Here is a 22,024-nt window from a genome sequence, read left to right as displayed (position 1 = left end):
TCGGGCAGAACCCCCAGGAGACAGATCTGAAATGCTGCGAATGAAAGGGAAGCTTTTGCTGAGCTCTGAGTCCACTTGCTGTGTGCACAGGGGGTCCTGCTCCAAGCCAAGGAGGGGTGAAGGCTCTGTTATGATAGGCTAGTGAACCGATACACTGCTTGGTAACAGAGGCAGAAGCACAGGGCGGGAGGAGAAAGAGAGAGAGAGTGTGTGTGTGTATAGGAACCTACATCCTAAAAATCTCTGCTGAGTTACTTAATCCTTGCATGAGGGGTGAGATTCTGCTGTCACGTGCAGCGGGACACCTCCATTAGACTGTAACTCCATTGATTTCAGTGAAATTGCTCCAGATTTACACCAAGGGGAGCGAGATCAGGATTCAGTCCATCCTCTCCACTCCGAACATCCGAAGGTTTGAGCAGCTGGGCTCTCTCGGCGTCCTTATGTGTGTACATTAGACTGGCTGGGAGCCAGCGTAGGCTGCTCAGGAGCTGGTAGACTCAGCTCCCAGGGCTGTCCCCCGATGTCTTCTTTGTCCACAGTTCCAGACAAACACCTCCCTCCCGCCATCTGCCTCCTCCCTTCTTCCAGGCTGGTGCAACCCCTCTCCCCTCTCACACACTCTGCACCGTCCCAGGCCAATGCACACACCACCTCCAGGTCCAGGTAGGGTCATCTTCTGTGCATGCCAACCCGTGGGCAATTGCAATACGGAGCAGGTTCTCGTTTGCCACCTCATTGTCCTCTCCCACCCCCCTCCACTGGCTCCCGGAGGATCCGGGGGGCTGCCAAGTCAGCAGCGAATGGAACGTACATCGCTTCTGTTGCTTCCCTCAGGCATCTGGGATTCATCAGCGGGCCCAAAATAGGTTTCGATGTGTGAAGAGTGAGCAGCAGGGGGGAGGAGGGAAGGTGGGGGGGGAGGCGTCGGTTTGAAAATCAGAGAGGGAGCCACAAACAGGCTCCTCGGATTCTTTTTTAACCTCTCCCAGCAGAAGCTTGAAGCGGCTCCTCCTGGCGCGTCTGCTCCCTGCCAGAGGAAATCAGTTTTCCGAACCCCAGGTCTCACCATCCCGCCTCTCTTAGCCAATCTCCATCCGTTCAGAGCTGTCCAGGAGAGACTGGGCCTGAGACAGGGCTTTGGAGTGGAATACGCAGGTGCCAGGGCCCGGGAACTAGGCCTCGTGGTCCCCTGTCTCCTTCTAACCCAGCATTAGCGAGATCTCTGAGTCACATTAGGCCAGGGTGGCTCTGGCTGGGGGGAAGCAGCAGGCTAGGTTATTGTTATATTGTTATATATACACGGAAGCATCACTATTAATGTTCCCCTTTTCCCCGAGTTCCCAGGATTCAGCCTAGAATGGCTCCCAGCAGAAGGACAGACATTCCCCCTCCATAGCAATAGGATTTCTTTTGTTATCCTTGACAGGTTTCAGAGTGGTAGCCATGTTAGTCCGGATCAGCAAAAACGAGGTGTACTTGTGGCACCTTAGAGACTAACTTCACCCCGAGCCCTGGCCTCTAAGCCTGGATACCTGCTGGCTGTATTATTCTAAAGTTCTTTCTCTCCCCCTAGTCGCTCTTCCTTCCCCTGACCGCGCTATCACAGGCAATAAGAAAGGCTACAGCACTCAGCATAAAAAACAGAGCCAACAGGAAAGGATGATTCCCAATATCAATATCTAGAGGTCCTTCCCATTGACAGCTCTGGTCTTCTCTGTGCCCACATTAGCAGATCTCTCCTCCTCGTAGGCCGTGGGACAAGAGGAACTTTGGCTTGTGTGAGTGCTAATGGCACCATCCTCTCTAGGATCCCGAGGGTTAGAGTCTCACCCATTGTGGCAAGCTGTAATATCAGAGGATCTGCCCTTCTCAACACTGCTGTCATGCTGCCCAGCTAAGTAGGAGCTCTGGTCCCCTCAGCGGTGACTACCTCTGTACAGGTCTCAATGAGGGAAATTCAGACTCGGAGAAGGGGCAGAGGGGAGCAGCAACCAGGAGAATAGCTGACCTGGGATGTAGGATGAAAACCATCTGTCCTAAAATTTGTGTCCCACTCAAAGCACATAAGGTCTGATTCTCCTCTCACTCACGCCAATATAAATCAAGAGGAAATTGGTGACGTTGCACCAGTGTAACACTGATTAAGTGAGAGGAGAACCAGGCGCGTGAAGTCCAATAGAGGGTCTGTAGGGAATCTAGTAGATTAGTAGGTCTGGATTCCTGTCTGGTATAAATCCATTGAATCCAGAGATCAATTTGCCTTGTAGAGCTTTTGCCTACTGTGGGGAAGCTGGTGGGACTTAGCTAAGGGCTGGTTCACAGCTCTAGAGAATTCCCTATGTTCTGGGTGGGGTGGGAATAAGCCTGTGATAAGAGGCTTGGGGCATTTATGTTTGAGATGAGGCAGGCAGCTCCAACCGGGGGTGCTGCCGCAGAGCAGATGCCAGATGTCCTGTATTTGGCTTCTGCTCTTAGGTACTTGGGAAGCATTACTTGCTGTAAATGCAAAAATGGTGTCTGGGAAAGAGGCAAAGGAGGTAGAAAGGAACCACCACTGTGTGTATCATGACTAGGAAATCAGAACTTCTCCTCCGGCAAAGTGAAGGATAGAAAAATATCAGCCTAACCCCCACTGTAGATGCAGCTAAGTGGATGGAAGAATTTTTCCGTTGACCTAGCTACTGCCTCTCAGAAAGGTGGATTAACTACATCAATGGGAAAACCCCTTCCGTCAATGTAGGACGCATCTACACTACAGTGCCACAGTTGTGCTAATGTAATGTAGACATGGCCTACGTGACTCATACAGGAAGTCTTTGACAAGACAAGGAACTGAAGTCAGGTGTCCTGAATTGCAAGTTAGTACCCTAAGCACTGGACCGTCCTTGTTTCTGGGTGAATAAAGCTGGGCATTCAAAAGTGAAACTTTTGGCCTATATCCAGAAGGAAAACACTAGTGTTAAATTCAAGAAAGGCATATTAAATAAAAGTTCACATGACTCTCAAGAAACTTTTTTAAAAGCAGTTCATCTGTAGTTGTTAATTAACTTAGAAGTTTAATTTATCATTTTGATAAAGGAAAAACAAAAGCAGAGAGTGGAGGAAGAGAAAAAAATAACACATCCTGATGAATAGGGAATTTTTTTCTATCTGTTGCATCTTTTTCTGTAGTTCAAACCTCTTAGTATCTGAAATATTGTCTTCTGATTCATCCAAGATCATTACAAATATAATATTTACTGTTGCATATGCAAAATGACGATTGATACAAAACAGATGCCTGAATACCGATTTCATTAAATTCCTTGTAAGTGATTCGATTCCGCGCCCCCTAATTTGTATTGCATGAGCTACATCTGGACAAAATGGACAGGATGTCCTAAGTGTCATTTTTTTTCCTTCTTCCCCTTTAACCATTTTAGGTACACGACCTTTATCAGCAGCAGAACCAAAGGAAATAATTAAAGCGCAAAATGGCTGCAGGCATTGGGAATCTGCTCTTTGTTCTCATTAGTTTGGAATCTGAAATATGTTGGAGGAGGAGTGAATTTTCTATATAATATTTGATTGAGTAAAGTATTTAGAAGGCGCTTCCTCTTCCAGTAATTACAATACTCACTAGTTTACCAGTGGAGAGTTGTTTTCTGAAATTTCAGTTCTTCTAGGGAAAAGGGTATTTTCTTGAATCCGTGAATTTGTGACAGCTCTGAGCTACGTTCTGATATCCCTACTCACACTGAGTAGAATGTACCCAACAAGTAGCCCTGCTGTAATCAGTAGGGCAACTTGCAGTGAAGGTAGTGGAGAAAGTCCAGTGATTGGGGCGATAGCCTGGGACTTTGGCAAGCCCGGTTCAAGTCCCTTGTTTTGTCACAGCCCTTGGGCAGGGGTTGGATTTACTAAGGTATTTAGGAACCTAGTGGGGCTTAGAAAAAGTGCCTCTGTAAATCAACAGGAGTTAGTTGTAAATCCCCACTTGGCTTCCTTAGTGAGGTGCCTAAATGCTTTGTAAATCCGGCTCTCTGTGCCTCAGGTTCCCAACTGTTTACTAGGCACAATGTTGCTGTCCCTCCCAGGGGTGCTGCAAGGATGAATACATGAAAGACTCTGAGGTGGTCAGACACTATGGTGATGGGCGCCTGCCTCCCTTGCTACTCAACAGGAGCAGTTATCAGAGCTTGGCCCTTAGGACTACCTAGTTAAGGTTGGACAATGTTGTGGTCTTTAGTTCATATCTATCATTGACCTTAAAAAATGACCTACAAACGCCTGACTGTGAATTTGAATGAGTATCTGATATATCCACATTCATTTCAACAGCACCTGAAGACCCAGCACGTGTCATTTTACTATTCTGAGGTCCCAACGCAGCGAGGCACATACGTGTGGGAGAGGGCTCAGAGCTGGGGCAGAGGGTTGGAGTGCAGTGGGGTGAGGGCTCTGGCTGGGGATGTGGGCTCTGAGGTGGGGCCTGGGATGAGGGTTGGTGTGCAGGCTGCCCTGGGGCCACGGTGGGGAGAGAGGACTCCCCCAGCCCTCTCTCCCTGCAGCAGGCAGGGGCAGGGCACCTTCCCCCAGTGCCCCTGCCATGACAGGTCGGGCTGGGGCCGGGGAGAGGCGTCTCTCCCCGGCCGCAGCAGGTCCCGGGCTGGGGGAGAGCATCTCTCCTCGCCTCTCCCGGCTGCGCAGGTTCGGGGCTGGGGGAGAGGCGCCTCTACCCGCCACAGCCCTGAGCGCCTGCGTGGCCCTTGATAGGCTGCCGCGTGGCCACACAGCTTAGAGGGAACTTAGGACCCTGCCCCCCACCCTCTCACCCACCCATCCTCCTCAAGGCCCTGCCCCTATGCTGCTTTTTCCCCTGAGACCCTGCTCCCATGCCACCCCTTCCCCCCAAGACCCCGCCCCCTGCTCATTCCTCTCCACTCCTCCCCCATTGCTGGCCCTTATTGCCAGTAAAAAGCGGGAGGAACATGGCCCCTGCCCCCCATTCCGGGGGCCCTGCTTCAATTTCCCTATTTATAAAATGGGGCTAATAGTGATCCCCTCCTCTGTAAAGTGCTTTGAGATCTACAGATAAAATAGCCCCATAAGCACTGAGCATTAGAAGCCATTTGTTAAAGTTTTCTCCCTTGCTGCCCCAAGCAACCACACCAGGCACACCAAAAAATCTGTTATCTACAACCAGGGATTCATACCACAGAATTTGCTCCAAAGAGAAAATGCGGGAAAACACTTAAAACTGCCTTCACTAAACAAGGACTCTCCACCAGAGAAGTAGATTGCATCATGGAAAGGACCATCCAGATATCCCAGGAGAACCTGCTTCAATACAGAAAAAAAACCCACTGACCACACACTTAGTTGTCACCTACCACCCCACACTGGAATCCATGTGGGATCTCATCAAACAATTACAACCCCTATTTGAAAGAAAGCTTTTCTGAACCCCCTCTTCTGGCCTTCAGACAACCCCCCCAACTTCACCAGGCTCTCATCAGACCAGGATCCACCAACTCAAAGCAACACCAGACCATGCCAGAACAACAGATGCAAAACCTGCAGACATCTCACTGCTACAATGATCAACACCCCCCCCACAATACACCTTTCAAGATTCAGGAGTCCTACATATGCCTATCGTAACATGTGACATACCTCATCCGGCGCATCAAATGTCCCAATAACAACTGTGTGGGTGAAACCAGACAATCCCTACACTCAGAAAATTCACACAGGAAAATGATAAAAAAACAAAATCACTCTGTCCCCTGTGGGCAAACCCTTTTCACAAAGGTATCATTCCACGTGACCTTGCAATATTCATCCTCAAAGGAAGCCTGCACAACACCTTCAAAAGATGAGCTGGGGGCTTAAATTCATAATGCTGCTAGACACTAAAAATCATGGAGTGAACAGGGACACTAGTTCCATGGCTCATTACACTGATCTGCTGCTAACCCTTAATGGTCCACTCCAGACCTCTTTTGCATAACATTCTAAACCCTCGTTGCTCACCTCATTTCAAGTGACTTCCTACAACGTGTCACCTCCTTATGCTCAACTATCTGTCCCAACTTCTATTTAGCTCAGACACTGATTTCTTTCCCCACATCTGAAGAACTCTCTGTAGTTTGAAAGCTTGTACCTCCCACTGAGAGAAGTTGCTCCAACAAAAATATTACCTCAGCTTCCTTGTCTCTTTCATATCCTGGGACCAACACAGCTACAGCAACACTGCAAACAACTAATGGCCTCACTCTTTATCTGGTGCTCTCCCCTGTTTTCTTATTCTTAGACTGTAATCTGTTTGGGGCAGGGACTTTCTTTTTGTTGCATATGTAGCACAATGAGGGTGGGATCCCAGGTATTACAATAATTAATGAGTAGTGGGAATACATAATAAAATACAACAGATTTCCTTCAGGCTGTGTTCTTTGTGAAGATATGCAGGGGCTATCTTGTTTAGCGGTGCAAATATTTTTAGCCGCTATTCCCTAGACGTCACGCCCAACAAAACACAGGCTGGATGGGTCGTAACACCACGAGTGGTGACAGCTGTGGGAAGGGGACATGCTACGGGGCTCACAGAGTTGCTTAAAGGAGAAAGCGGCTGCAAAAGTTGAAGCTAACAGCTAACTTACTGTTAGTATGCAGCTCACCGAGAGGTACCAACACTTCTCCCTCTGCCTTGCCAGGCTCAGGACCCAGGAGCAGCACTGGTGTCAAAGTGGCCTTATCTTGTGGGGTGCTGAGAACCCTCTACTCCCAATGCAGAGGACTTTCATCAGCACTGGGGATCAGGCCCAGCACTGGGGATCAGACAATTTTAAAGACCTCCTCTCCCCTCCTGCTCCATTCTGATTGCAGGGGCCAGAAAAGGCCACTCTCAAGGTCCAGGAGCAGCCACAAATATGGAGTCTCCCTTGCATGCAGGTGCAAAGTTGTATCTGCACCAGGAGCACTCATATGGCCATCTTGAAAGCGCTTTGTGGGTCATCCAATCAAGGAGCGGAAACAATACCATGTGACTTTGGAGACGGCACATAGAGTAAATTACAGAACAGTTCCTGTTCAAAGCAATAGTTCACCGTTCTCAATGCTTCACCTTTATACATGGCAGCATATTAGCATGGCCTGGTCAGAATCTGCTGCTGTGAGTCTCAGAGAAAGATGCCTCTTTGGAGACTGACTTCACCCCACTAAACATGCGTGCCCAGAGATCTCAGCAAAGCGTCTCATCTTGCTGGCTGCTACCACGAGGTGCTGAGAACCCTTCGCCCATTCCAGACTTTGCAGAAACGCACCGTATGAGAAGAGGGAAAACGCATAACTGAACACGAGAAAGGACAAACCCTCAGAGGGAAGGCGAGGACGTTGTCACCGAAAGTGACCCAAAGTGATAATACTCAAAGTAAGATCCATTGGATAGCCTCAGATGCCAAAGTGGAGCTTGCCGGAGCTCCCAGCAATACTTCACGAAGCAAGCCTGGGACTAGTCTCCCAAACGAAGAGGTTGGGTATTTAAAAATGGACCAGGAAAAGCCTGATAAAATATCCTGCCCTGGCTGGAGAGGGGAAGGGAGTAGCCGGGATGACCTCATAGGTCTTTCTTGTTTCAAACGTCTCCGATTCTGTGAAAAGCAAAATCCAGTGGGGTGGATTGTCCCCCTCCCTCCCGCTTTGTCTTTTCATGGTTTCTGCCATCTCCCCCAGGGCAGCAAAATAAGGAACACCTAGCAACTGACGAGCTGCTTCCATCCCTTCCTCGGCATTACACCGCACTGTTGACCTTCTGCAGACAGCCGCCTGTCCTTAGTAATGTTGTTGTCTAGATTTCAGCAGCTCTGGCTTTGATTGATCAGAGGCTTTCTAAGAGGCTCGCCTCAAAGAGCAGAGGCCACCGCTGTGCTCTGAAGTAATTACCAGCCTCACAATGTGAAACCTGGTCATGTATAGTCATTTCGCCACCACAGGCAGCACATCCTGCTACACTGCATAATGGGCCTCAGCTTCACTCTGTCTTCATTAAAGCTGTGGGTATTGCCAGAGACCCAAACATCCCCTTGATGCATAAATCTAACTTTCCACTCAGTGCTCTGCGAGCTCTTAATTCTGACAGTATCTATTTTGGTTTTCTTGGAGGCACATGGCTCCTGCAGTGTCTTCTTGCAAAAGCCATTATAGCAATTACTTCAGTTCCGGGCATAAGTGATCTGGCCTCACGCTAAGAAACCCCTATTCCTGTTTCCAAAAGTCTCACTGGAGCTATGGTTTCAGCTGGCACAGTTTAATATTATTACTTGTACATTTCCCGTTGTTCGGTCCCCTCTCTCTCCGTGAACAGGGCTTGTCTGTGCTGGTTTTCACAAGCCATCAACATGCATCGCCATGCTGCCAGTGACACAGAGCAACAGCAACGCAGCTCTGCAAATCATCCGGCCAAAGGATGCCTCTTACTGCCTTTCCTGGGCTTGTCTCTTCCTCTTCTCAGCTCCCAGCCGCGCAGCTGGCCTGCGGAGGTGCTCCCTGCCCTGTGAGGGGGCAAGCGAGACTGTGCAGGCAGCATCTAGCCCTGTCTCCCCAGTCCAGCTCCAGTGAGAAGCTCCCCACCCAGAAGCCTGATCCAAAGCCCATTGGCAGCAATGGAAAGACTCCCATGCATGCGAATGGCCTTTGGATCAGGCCCTGAGAGATTTCTGGGAGGAAGAGCAGTGGGTGAGGACCCACCTAAGGTCAGACCTTTGGCACTGATTCCCCACAACTCTCGGACAGCCATAGGTGAGAATTGAAGGATGATCACGCAGGAGAGTGGGGGCAGTGAGCTCTGGGCCCAGCAGGGATGGGGCGAGGCAAGGACGCTAGGGTTTAGACAGAAATGGGGGAGACATTTGAGAAAGGCTAATAATGGGGTAACAAATCGGTGGAGGGCTGCAGAAGGAAATGGAAATGAATGAAAGTTTCACGAGAAAGCCAGCAAGGGCAGCCATGACGTTAACATAGTTAATACTCTTACAAAGCAGAAAAATCAAGATTCTGTTTTATGACAGAGGCCCCCACCAAACTCAGGACTCTGTTGTGTAGGTGCTGTACAAAACAGCCCTTGCCCCAAGAGCTTACACTCTAAATAGACAAGGTAGAAGTAGTATTCTTCCTATTGTAAGAGGGATTAAGAGACTTGTCCAAGGTAGCAGAGGGAATCTGTGGCAGAGCCAGGTTTTTGACCGCAGATCTCGTCAGGCTTAGTCTAGGGCCTGATCCACAAGGCTCTCCTGTTTCCCTAAAGAAAAGGTAAATGAAAAATAGACAATGGTTTTAACATATAAAATGAAAGAAAGAATTGGCTTGAACAAAAGAAAAATAGAAATAGTGTAGATAAGAGTTAATTATCAAATACAATTATTATTAATGATTAGCTACAAAGATTAAATAAAGAAATAACTAGGGTTCTTATCCTACAATTGAAATCCATTGGGGCTGCATGCAGGATAGGGCCCTGCATGCATATCTGACATCACTTCAAGTATTTTGCTTGTTTGCTATCTCTTAATTACTGCTTGGTCTATTTAAATTGTAAGATTTTGGAGGTAGGGACAGTCTCCTACCATGCGCATGTGCCCCTCCTAACACAGGGCCAGACCCTGATCCTGGGCAGTACTGCAGTATAATATTAAATAATAATGATCCTAAACAGAATGTAGTCTCCATGCTTCAGAGTGTAAGCTGCTCATTGCAGTGGTCAGGAAGGAATCTTGCCCTCTGCGACAATTTAGGGAGTTTGTCTGTACCACTTACGAATTCTGGCTGATACTGGGAAGTTGTTCTTATGAAAACTGCTGTATCATGGACTGCCTCGATGTCTGTGTTTATCCGCTCTGGGCTGACAGGGCCTGTAGCATGAACATCCCAGACTAGATACAATGGACAGTAGTTAACCGTAACCACTGTACTCTGACCCGTGAACAGATATGCTAAGAAGGTGCACTGGAGCAGGGAGGAGCCACTCCTGCTGTTTGTCAGTAGGGGGCTGGGGTCTGAAAAGTCAAAATTATCAGCAGCAGGCCAAAGGAACCAGGTGTTGGTGGTGGGACGTATAAACAAAGGAAAGACTCACAGGAAGCTTTTGGGCAGAAGAGGGGAGAAGAAACTGGCAGGCTTTTGTAGCGGGGACCCAGTTTAGCTGCAAGACTGAGCAAAGTCAAAGCAGGCTGAGCAGTCGGGCAGAGGGCTCCATGGTTGAGAAGCCAGGCACTGCAGGAGAAGGGTACTGGCCACCCCCGGAAGACTCTGACCCCTGCCCAAAGAATGCTCTGGGGCTGTGAGAAAAGTGAGGCAGGCACATGTGTGTAGGTTTTATGATTTTTGTTTAGATCTGTGCATTTCGCGGAAAGCACTCTGGTGCCTTAGAATCCTGCGCAGAGTCTGTCTGCGGGTTACGTGCGACACCTATCGCGTGCCCCTTGCAGAGCTAACCGTGGACCCAGGACACCCACACAGGTGGACTTCTGGGAGAAGGTGTGTTTAAGCTACGGAGGGAAGAGTGGGGAGTGGGTGCTGAGCCCAGGGGCAGTGCCTGGACTCTCTTCAGGCTCTGGAGGTTTAAAGCATGTGGGATGCAGCAGCTGGTGCCCAAAGGGGGGGCTTTGCCTGGGTCTGTGACAGCCCCTCGCTCGCATCGCTTCGCACAGCCGGCTAGGTGCAGTGGGCAGGCAGGCAGGCAGCTGGCCTTTCTCTGAAGCATTCTGGGAGTCTCTGAGCAGCGGGGGGAGTGTTGCTGATACATCCCCTGTGCCGTGGAGCAGACATACATCATGCCTGTCACTCGCTCTGTGTTAATGTTGGTGGCAGGCATGCGAGGCTCCCTGCATAACTCTTCTCTCGCGCGCTGCTAGGCGGTTTTAGACCTGAGGAAATTGCTCATGAGGTTGATCTTACCTCCTGCTAGTGCCTCTTAATAGTGCACGTGCTGTAGTTGCCAGATGATGGTAACGCATGTGGCATGCATCCTTGCTCGGACTTGCATTTCTCAAGAGGCACACAGCCACCTGCCAGGGACTGAGGTTTGCCCTTTGATGGCCGCGATTTTTTCTGAATTCATGACATCCTCACACCACATCTGCTGCAATAAATGCTCAGTGGGTCCCTCACACTTGGCATCGGGTCCCAGATCATCAGGAGCGCAGAAGTACTAGAGATCCTCCAGGACTTTTCAAACCCTCAAGGATGGGCAACATACCATAGACAGCTCCACAGCTCAGAAGTCCTGTCTGATACCTTGGTGCCCAAGGACCCTGGACAGTTACCCACATTCCAAGGCTGCATGTTTAACCCTAAAATGTCTGCCAAGGTGGATGATTTGGCCTAGGAAGAGTGTTTTTTTCAGGCAGCCCATACTTTGAAGGTTGAGAGATGTTTGCTGTTTAATCAACATTGCCCGTTGCTACCAATTGTATGAAACTCTTAGCTTCTGCCAAATCCACAAGGGATGTCCTTACCTTTCAGTGATTTTAATGAGCATTGTAGCTCGACAGACAGGAGCATGTTGTAGCCCACAGCAAAGATGTTACATGCATTTATAGACACCGAGAGCCACATTCTGCTCTTTGCAGTGACAGCCCAGCACCCCCATTTAACGGAGCAGAGAAGGTGGCCCACATACCCTGTTCTAAATGAGGGATTCTCGTGGGCTGGCACAGATCAGTTCAACTAAGGACGAGTCACATGCTGATCAATAGTTATCTTTAACATTTCATTTCTTAATTCTGCTGCTGCTGAATTGTCCTTTTGTGGCAAACATGTGAGTCTAAGAAAGAGTCCCTGGGGGGTTCTCACAATTGTTCTGGTTCATCAGAATGTCTCTTAAAGAAGGAGCTTTGCAGTAGGAGAAACTTTCATAGACAGTAGATCAGAGTTAAAAGTAAATCATTATATCAAAGGTCTCAAAGGGGATGGGGAAGGAAGAAGAGAAGCATGCGACTTTAAAATATCCTGTGTTCTTCTTCCCCAGTGGGCACTTGTTTTGAAATGAAGCTGATTGGTTGACAGTTAAATTTAATATGAATTATTTGGATGCGTAATCTCGGGGTGGCAGCTTAAAACAGAAATATTACATGTGATTGTGAGGATGGGGGTCTACCAGATAGGACACTGGACTGGGAGTCAGGTGACCTGTGCTGTGCTCCCTGCTGGGCCACTGCCCTTTTGTGTGATATTGGGCACATGACTACATCTCTCTATGACTTTGTTTCCCCTCCCAACCTTATGTCTTGTCTACTTAGCTACTAAACTCACGAGGCAGGAAATGTGTCTTATTTTGTGTGTGTCCAGCACCTAACACAATGGGGACCAGATCTCAATTGCAGTCCCTGTCTAGGTACTGCTGTAATACAGATAAATAAACCAGATTGATAATAAAAGTGGGGTCACAACTTAATGGAAAGAATTCTCATGGAGGCCTCCCCTCAGTCACCTTCTCACAAACCACTTCTTCTCCAATTGGCCATCACTGAGACCCTCCTCCCTTATCATTCCACATCATGCAGATCATCTTCCCTCCCATTGGCCATCACTGACACCCACTCCCCTCCCATTGGCCATCACATTGACCCCCACTCCTGTTTGCCACCATATAACATCCCCGAGGCAGTCGAACACAAGGAAAAATGACAGCTAAAAACACACTTAAGTATCTTCCAGTGCTGGTCTTCAGAGGAGAAGGAGGCCACTGGTAGCATGAGGCCAGCAGATGTTCCACAAGCCACACTGTGCAAAGTGCTGGCCCAGTGAGACTCCTTGCTGCTAACATCCACAGCAATCGTTGCTGGGTGAACTGGGGCATTCGAGGTAAAACCATATTGTTATTGTGTTTTGCTGTTTTCTGGCCTTTCCTGTTCTGAAGGGCCTTTCCCAAAACTCACACAAAAGATCCACTTCCCGTACACACTTGTTAAACCAGGAGAAAACAACAACCATTTAACCTTTCTCATGTTTTCATAAGTCTCCTGACCACATCCGCTCATTACTAAAGCTGCTTGGTATTTAAACCCCAGGTGCCTAATAATGTTAACAAGCCTAACACTCAGTGAGTGCTTTTCATGCTCAATGCCCTTTACAAGTTGGGGGGGGGCGGGGGGGGCGGCAAATCCTGATGAACTGGCTCAGACACAACGCCTGCTGAAAACAATGGGGCCTGATTCTCCATGTGTACTAACTCCTCTTTACACTGCTCTGGTTTGCGTGACAGAGCGGGCGGAGGAGAGAGAAGGGTGTAGAACCCACGGAGAGGAAGCTGTTCTGAGGTTGAGAAGTTAAACCTAGAGCTGTGAAAATTTGGGAGAAGTCTCCCTGCAAGGTCAGAGATGGGGTGTTGAATTATGGAAAGTTAGTGAAGAAATGCCAGGGCCTTACACACACAACTACTACCTGGTTCAGTAGGAGACGGTACATCTCGCAATGGTTTTGACAGCTCTGTTGCTGGGTACAACTTTAAATTGGATGCGATCTTCGATTTGCTCTTTTGCTGCACAGAACTAATGAAAGACTCTGAGTTTTTCACCAAAGCATTTGAAGGGGCATCCAGCAGGCTCCAGCCTTTGAGTCTTAGCCCCACGAGCATGAAGCGCCTATGTGTGTATCTTCTACATGCATGGTGAGAGTGCATATGAACTGTGCCACTGCATCTGGCATAGGTTTGTGTGTGTGTGTGTGTTCTGTGTGAACTGAGTACATGGGTTTGCATTCATGGTGTGTGTTATATGCACTGAGTGCGTGCGTTTGCATTCATGGTGTGTGTTATATGCACTGAGTGCGTGCGTTTGCATTCATGGTGTGTGTTATATGCACTGAGTGCGTGCGTTTGCATTCATGGTGTGTGTTATATGCACTGAGTGCGTGCGTTTGCATTCATGGTGTGTGTTATATGCACTGAGTGCGTGCATTTGCATTCATGGTGTGTGTTATATGCACTGAGTGCATGTGTTTGCATTCATGGTGTGTGTTTCTATGAGAAGTGCATTTGTGTAGGATTTCCAGGGTCCCCAAGGGAGTTAGGCCTCCAGCCGCATTGACTTGCAATAGAAGCTGGCACCTTATTCTCGTTGGTATCTTTAAAACTCCCAGCCTATCTGCACTGTGGTGGGTACTGCCTGTGTGCGTGTATTGTGAGGATGTGTGTAATGTGTATGTGTTTCACTTTGCAAGACTTCAGTTTGTGCTATTAATAACTCAACAATATAGACCAGTGCTTTACGGAAATAAGAATAAATCGTGATCTACAAATACACCATCAATGGAAACATCTACTATGCAGAGCAAAATCTGTTGTTGTTACATTGAGAGCTATTGAATACCATTCTGTCACCCTTTCTCATGCACCTAGCTATTACGTAGGGCTTTTCATCTACAGCTCTCAGAGTGCTTTATAAAGAAAGGATATCAGTAGACCTATTTTACAGATGGGAAGACTGAGGCAGAGAGCGGGGAAATGATTGATCCACTGGGCCACATTACTTCCCATATAGCTGTGAGTAATCCCACTGAAGTTCAGGTACCAGGATGTGTGGAACTGCTTGCCCCAGTAAGGTGCTATTCAGTGTTGTCCCCATGGGTGCTGGAACAATTTTTATAGTGGGGGTGCTGAGAGCCATCGAAGCAAACTGTAAACCTTGTCTGTGATGGAAACCACTTCAAGTCAGGTGGTGTGGCAGCACCCCCAGCAACCCTAGTTCCAGCACCTATGGTTGTCCAAGGCACAGCTGGGTCCTAAATTAGATTCAGCTCATGCTCCGTTAAGAGTTAAGCATATAGTTAGATAATAATAATGTTAAATGCAGAGACCTCTGGTTTCTCAGGGGAGGATGATGCGTGAGATGAAGATCTTGTGTTTCCTCAGGCAGGAGGTTCCCCAGCAAAGGAAACTGTCAATTATTTAAATACTTTTAACCACACAACTTTTATTCCCACAGTCTAGGGATAACTTAGCCAAATGGCGTTATTATTGTTATATTCCAGTAGCGCTTGGGGACCCCAGCCAAGACCGGAACCTTCTTGTCCTGAAGGAAGGATCAGAGAGGAAGGATAGTCCAGTGGTTAGGCCACCAGCCTAGGACACGAGAGTCCCATTCCTTTCTCTGCCACAGACCTCTTGTGTGACCGGGGGCAAGTCACTTACCCTCTCTGTGCCTCGGTTCAAGCAGGATAACTGCCCTGCCCTACCTTGCAGGGATGTTGGGAGGATAAATTCACTAAAGATTGTGAGGTGCTCAGCTACTCCGGGGTTCAGACTAGCTGAGTACCAGATGTGCGGTTAGGCACTGCACATGTGCACAGTAAGAGAGAGCCCCTGCTCTGAAGAACTTACAGTCTAAAGAGACAAGATACACAATGGGTGGAAGGGAAACTGAGGCACAGGGGGCGACTTGCTCATGACCACACAGCAGGCCAGTGCAGAGCCACAAACAGATGCCCAAATCCCTTGAGTTGCCACTGACCCACTGTCTCTTACCAGGGTGCTCTGTTCCATTCTCTCCCAATACCTGAACAAGCCTGTGTACCAGCCCCTGCACCAGGCAGTTATGATCCAGGGAACGTTTCTTTCATTTAAAGACGAGTAGGGTTTATGCCCTGAAGCATGAGGTTTTTGTTTAAGTCTGGCCTTTATAAAATACAGGGCACAGGCAGGAGAGAGGAGCAGACAGCGTGTGCTGGAATCAAAGGGACACAGACCAAGGAGGAGAGGGGGGAACTGTTCCTTGCAACAGGACTGGATTCAGTGGTGCCTTAGTAGGGGTTCTGGCCCCTCTCTTCCAGGTAAGCAGGACTTTTGCACATATGCAGTGCTCCTGGCTCCGAGTACCCTTGTCCTCGTTCAATGGGAAACTAACCCACCCACTGCTACCGCGTGGCAAAGGGGCAGCTGTCTGGTGGTGCACTGTGCATTTCCCTGTGGGCTGTTTGAGTCTGTTTGCTGATACAGCATGCCGTGTCACTGCACAATGCAGCTGTACACATCCCTGTTGCCATGTGTTGTGTCTCTTGCCTCTCTTTGCGTATGATAGGTGCTTATCCTTGCTGTGTGATCTTGGATTTCCTGTCCTGTAGGCCCACTCCTGCTCTTGTTGAAATCAGCAGCAAAGCTCCCATTGACTTCGATGGGCACAGGATCAGGCCTATATCTATCAGTATTATTTATTTCCAAAGGTGCAATGTGCTAAGCTCTTTCCAAATGGAAAAAAATAAGGCAGAGAATTGAATGGAAAGGGTACAACATATACACAGGCATATTAAGATATGCATAAATACATACAGATACACTTTAAATAGACTATGAAGATGATTCCTGAGTTACTTCTCAAACCTGACATCAACAGTCAATAAGTAGAGTTGCTTATTTTTACAGGTTTGCTCTGGCCTAGTGGTTCGAGCATGTGGCTTGTGGTTAAAAGACCTGAGTCAGCCTCTTTTCCTTACTTCTGCCACTGGCTCGCTGGATGACCTTGTGCGAGTCACTTTGCACCTCAGTTTCATGGTGACACAACCCCTCCTTTGCAACTCCCTCTGAGACCTGTAGGTGAAAGGGGCTATCTCATTGCAAAGCATATGATGCCTATGGGGGAGTGTTCTACACCCCCTCCTAGTGTGTATCGGTGGATTGTGGCTGCGTGTGTTGGGCAGATGTGATTGTTTTCCCACGCACGCATAGCGATAAGCGTCTCTGCAGGCAGGCAGCAAACCGAATGAGAAAGTGACCTTTGTTGTTGCTGAGCTGCTGCATCATTTATAAGAAAGTAAAAGCAGTGTGTGATTCCATCTCCTTTTCCCTTCCTGTGCCTCTGCTCATGACCTAGTTCTCCTGGAGGGAGCTATTGCCGATGCCAACTGTGAAATGTAAAGGCATGTGGGAGCTGGCTGGGCAGGAGCTGTTCTCGCAGGTACTGACAAGTCAGACCAGGGCTGGCCTGTCTCTGCACTGCCCACACAGCTCTGGAGTGAACTCAGGGAGGATGGTGGGGAGCCGTGCAGAGTGAATCCCTCCCCAGCAAAGGAGGGTTTACATGCAGTTTCAGAGCTTCTTCATAGAATACCAGGGTTGGAAGGGACCTCAGGAGATCATCTAGTCCAACCCCCTGCTCAAAGCAGGACTAATCCCCAGACAGATTTTTGCTCCAGATCCCTAAATTGCCCCCTCAAGGATTGAACTCACAACCCTGGGTTTAGCAGGCCAATGCTCAAACTACTGAGCTATCCCTCCCCCTGATGAGCTAGGACCTGATGCCAAGTGTGAGGGCCCCACTGAGCATTTATTGCAGCAGAGGTGGTATGAGGATGTCAAGGATTCAGAGAAAATCACGACCGTCAAAGGGCAAACCTCAGTTCTTGATCCAGCCTCACCATTCAGAGGCAAGCCTGTGCTGCTGTTCCCCTGTGACCGGGGCTGTGGCATTCTCGGGGTGAGTGGCTTACGGCTGTGCTTCAGCACCCCTCCCTCCATGGTCTCAGTGCCAGTGGAGCAGCGAGTCACCTGCAGGGTGTCATGTCAGGGTGACAACATGAGCTGCTGCTTTTGCCCCAGGGGAAAGGATGGGTCACTTGTCTACTGCCTCATCCTCTCCTAAATGCCTCTGGCCTTCGCCTCTGTCCGTAGGACTCCTGGCGAGAAACGCAATGATTTCAGCTGGAGTTTAAGAACATACCAATGGTCCGTCTAGCCCAGTAGCCTGTCTCCGGCAGGGCCGCCCGGGGGAGGGGGGGCAAGAGGGGCAATTTGCCCCAGGCCTCGGGCCCCACAGGGGCCCCCATGAGAGTTTTTCGGGGGCCCTGGAGCGGGGTCCTTCACTCGCTCCGGGGGGCCCGGAAAACTCTTGCGGGGCCGGGCTCAGGAGCTTCTTCCGCTCCCGGTCTTCGCCGGCGGGGGGGGGGTCCTTTCGCTCCAGAGAGGAAGGACCCCCCACTGGCGAATTACCGCCGAAGCAGGACCCGCCGCCGAAGTTCAGCTCGGTCTTCGGCGGTAATTCGGCGGCGGGGGGCCCTTCCGTTCCGGGACCCGCCGCCGAAGTGCCCCAAAGACCCGCGGTGGGGGCCCCCTGCTGCTGAATTACCGCCGAAGACCGGGCTGCACTTCGGCGGCGGGTCCCGCTTCGGCGGTAATTCGGCGGTGGGGGGGTCCCCGCCACGGGTCTTCGGGGCACTTCGGCGGCGAGTCCCGGAACGGAAGGGCCCCCCACTGCCAAAGACCCCAGGCCCCCAGAATCCTCTGGGCGGCCCTGGTCTCCGGCAGTGGTCTGTACTTGGGTAAATCCCAGGTGCTAAGTGTTAGCTAACAAATTCTCCCATCTCCACGGGAGTCCTCACTCCTGCCCGGCACTGGCGCTGGTTTTGCGAGGTGGCGCTTTCCTCTTGGCACAATGACAGGGAAACCCCAGCGGTCTTTAGAAACCAGCCTGGAACAGAAACCCGAGCTTTGGGGAAGTTCAGCTCCAGGTCGGAACTCTGCAGCCAGGGCCCCTCTGCCAGCTGTGCTTCACACCCTCTCCTGTTCCCGGTTCTGTCTGGTTTTCGGTCTGTTGTGTAACACCCCAGACCACACATGCCAGCTGGCCATGGCTTTTCCCGCTGGAATTGCTGCTTCTACTTGGGAAATAACTTTGTTTTAGCACCTCTACTCCAAGAGAGATGAGCTTGGCTCCCCAGTGCATTTGTCTGCTATTGGCTTCACCTTGCACCCTCTTCCACCATCCTGTGACGTAGGCTACAGCCCCTTCCTGCCCCCTCAACATGTACATGACATGCATTGTGCACACATGCTGCCGTGCATCGATACCAGCCATTCCCTGCTATGTTCTGGCTCGTCCCCATCCCATGCGTCAGTTACACCCTCCCTGCAATCACTGATGGACTGGATCCATTCTGTCTTCGTGCAGTTCATGTCAGACAGGAATCCAGGGTGTTTACTATGCTAATCTGCCCAGGATAGGCTGTCGGATACCACTTCCACCACTCGTCCATAGCTGCTCCCAGCCCCCTGTACCAAAGAACTGACACCCCCCCTCCTCCATGCACACAACACCACCCAGCAGTTTTCCTAGAGGCGGGGGCAGATGTCCAAGGAGACAGCCCTAAATCAGGAACGTGGCAAGAGCCTGCTTTGAGCAGAGATATGCTCAAGCGACCAGGCTCAGATTACCCCAGCTCCATCTCTAACAATCAGAAAAGTCGCACTAACTATCCAGTCTGGTTCCCCCTGGGACTGGCGCAGCTGGAAGGGCTGTGCACTAGTGAGCAAGCAGGTTGTTGCAGCCAGTCATGTTGGGCACTAGTGAAGGCCAGCAGAGGACTCTTTCCGTCCTTCATTTCACATTGGGAGGAAGAATGATCAGCCCCAGGGAAATTCCCAGCTTCAGGTGTGAGGCCCCTCTTCACAGACCAGATCCTCAGCAATTCCACTTGTCCCTACTCATGGCTCAGAAGACTAATAAATGATGGACCTAATAGTGTCCGGATCTCAGGTCTTGTTTAGATTCGAGTGGGGCCTGAGCCAAACTCTGACCCAGCGTTTTGGGGGGCTGGGGCTTGGCCCATTTTAGAAAGGGGGAGGGGGAGGCAGCTGCATGGTTTAGATCTGGAGGTGATCTTCCCCAGGGAGAGGGAACAGGGAGGGTTTGGTTTAGACTGACAGTTGGAAGTCCTGGAGTGAAATTCTGGCCCCATTGAAGTCAATGGCAAAACTCCAACTGACTTCAATGGAGCCAAGATCTCACCTCTGATGTTTACCTAAACTCGCTAAACCTCTTGAGTTTATGAACTCGGGCAGGAGATCTCCCAGGAATGGGCCTTCTGAGCAGTGACTAAACCTAAATATTTCCGTCTCAAACCATGTCCAGCTCTAAGAGTAGGGAGAGGTTCAGGGAGGGCTGTGGGATGGGGCCGTCTTTGTATGTTATCCAAACCAGTTCCCTGCAGAGGAATGCTGTGAGGAAATCCTGTAGTAATTCCTATGTCAGACAAGGGGAAAGCCAAGAAGGGTCGTCTGCACATCTGAGGTGGTTTCTGCTACCTCTGCAGCTCCCCTAAGCTCAAAGGAAACTTTGCAATTATTACTAGTGAGAAATGCATCAGTCCAAGTGTTTCTCATAACACAGGTCAGTCCCAAGGCCATGACCTGCTAATCTCAAGGAACAATGGTTGCAGCCAGATTTCAAACACCTCAGCTTTCTCCATCTGGGGTTTCGTCCTGGACCATTATAAGAGCAGGAGAGCATTGGCCAAATATGCATCTGGATTCAGCTTTTTCACCCAGCCGTCATGGGGGGTTGGAGCTGGAGGCTGAGGTTCAGGTCCATCCTTAAATCAAACATTTTTGCTCAAATCAAGTGGCAACTGGCCATTGCTTCTATCTGCAGGGCGTTAGTCTAGATCACCTTGCGGTCCCCTCTAGCCCTATGATTCTACAGCCCCATCTTCCCCTCCCCAGCTCCTTCTAAGGTTATTCTGCAGGCTCCTTTAAACCCAAGGCCTGATTCCCCTCCCACCCACACCAGAGGTGCACTTGGGTAACTCCACTGACTTCAGCAGCGCTATTTCTGGTTTACATTGGGGTGAGCGAGATGAGACTCGGTCCTGGAGTCTGTGCTGCCCGTCCGGGCGTACCCAGGGGGTTCAGAAGCACAAAACAAGATAAACATTCAATAACAGTTAAAGGTTCTTTGAAAGAAAACAAATCCTTCTATTTTAGAATGAGAAACCCCAGGAGCAACCTGCCCCTTTCTTACCCCTGGACAGACACACGTCATTCCCTTCACCTGCAGGTCTGTGCAACACACAGTACTTTGCTGTAAGGTAGTTTCCATATCCTAATCCCAATGCAATAATGCCTCATTCCTCCCATGCTCATTACCTATTGCCACATGCCCCCCTCCCTCCTGCTTATGACCTTCGTACCAGCCTTAGCAGGCAACTTCAGCATTATCCTTTATACCGACGCTGGCGTCCGACAAACAGATGGTGCCGTCAGAGACCGATCTGTTTTGGTTTCCTCCTGGCTTGTAAGTTGCATTATTTCACCCAGGAACATAGTACATATAATTCCCTCAGCAGGCATGTGAGTAGAAACCACTGAGCAGAAAACGGGTGTACAGCAATTCCCTCCTTCTACACCCTCCCCACCCCCGCCAACACTGCACACAGGGTATAAGGTGACCTTTCCTATTGAAATACCAATTCCCACAAACTACATTATAAGGGTCTCCCCCCCACACACAACATGTTGAAATCAGAGAAGTGCTGTGAAATTGTCCATGATCAGAGCCAGTAGGGACTGAGAATGGTTCCTGTCTATCTGTCACTCATTTCATTTCATTTCATTTTCTTTCTTTCTTTCTTTCTTTTTTTTGTCTCTTTTTTTTTTGAAAATACCTGATCAGTATGGAGACCCCAACATCCTCGCAGTTCGTGTACACTCTGCTCCAGGTCTCTTGAATCACCTTTTTCTCGGCATCTGACAGCTCTTCGCTCCTTTCCCATCTCTCAATCTCCATTTCTCCCTGGACTTTCTCCATGAAAAACAGCCGGCACAATCCTCCAGGAAGCCAGGAGGAGATAAAGAGAGATGTGTGTGTATGTGTATCCTCTGAGAAAAGAAAAAGGTGTTTGTTTGGTCGTGGTGTGGATGATATTATCTCTGTCTATATCTGCGTCTATATATATATATATATATATATATATATATATATATATGTATAAGTGTGTCTATATATGTGTGTGTGTGAGTGTGTGAGAGAGAGAGTGTGTGTGTGTGTGATTAAAAATATATCCAAGAGATATAATGCATGTGATTAGATTTCAAATCTTCTAGTGCTGTCCATTGCTGTAGTTTGCTTCAGCTCAGTGTATGCATGTATGACTCTGACTCTGATGGGAAACTGACTAAAAGTAAAATATTCAAAGGCATTGCAAGACCAGCCTCTTTACCAATGTGTGAACGTGAGCTCACTTTCTCTCCCTCTCTCTCCTCCTCTCTCTCTCTCTCTCT

The 22,024-nt window shown here is 49.3% G+C and overlaps 1 protein-coding gene across 2 annotated transcripts in view; it reads right to left on the bottom strand.

The window, feature by feature from the left end:
• Positions 1–21,985, bottom strand: part of CYGB (cytoglobin) — a 45,678-nt gene extending 23,693 nt beyond the window's left edge. For both annotated transcript variants that reach the window (XM_044982698.1, XM_044982697.1), the window contains exon 1: positions 21,409–21,985. In XM_044982698.1, the coding sequence (XP_044838633.1) occupies positions 21,409–21,551 (143 nt within the window). In that variant the 5' untranslated portion in view covers positions 21,552–21,985. The remainder of the gene's footprint in view (positions 1–21,408) is intronic.
• Between the last annotated feature and the right edge of the window lie 39 nt (positions 21,986–22,024).

The sequence above is a fragment of the Mauremys mutica genome, chromosome 12, assembly GCF_020497125.1.
Source record: "Mauremys mutica isolate MM-2020 ecotype Southern chromosome 12, ASM2049712v1, whole genome shotgun sequence".
Lineage (NCBI taxonomy): Eukaryota > Metazoa > Chordata > Testudines > Geoemydidae > Mauremys > Mauremys mutica.
This window is presented reverse-complemented; position numbering and strand designations above follow the sequence as displayed.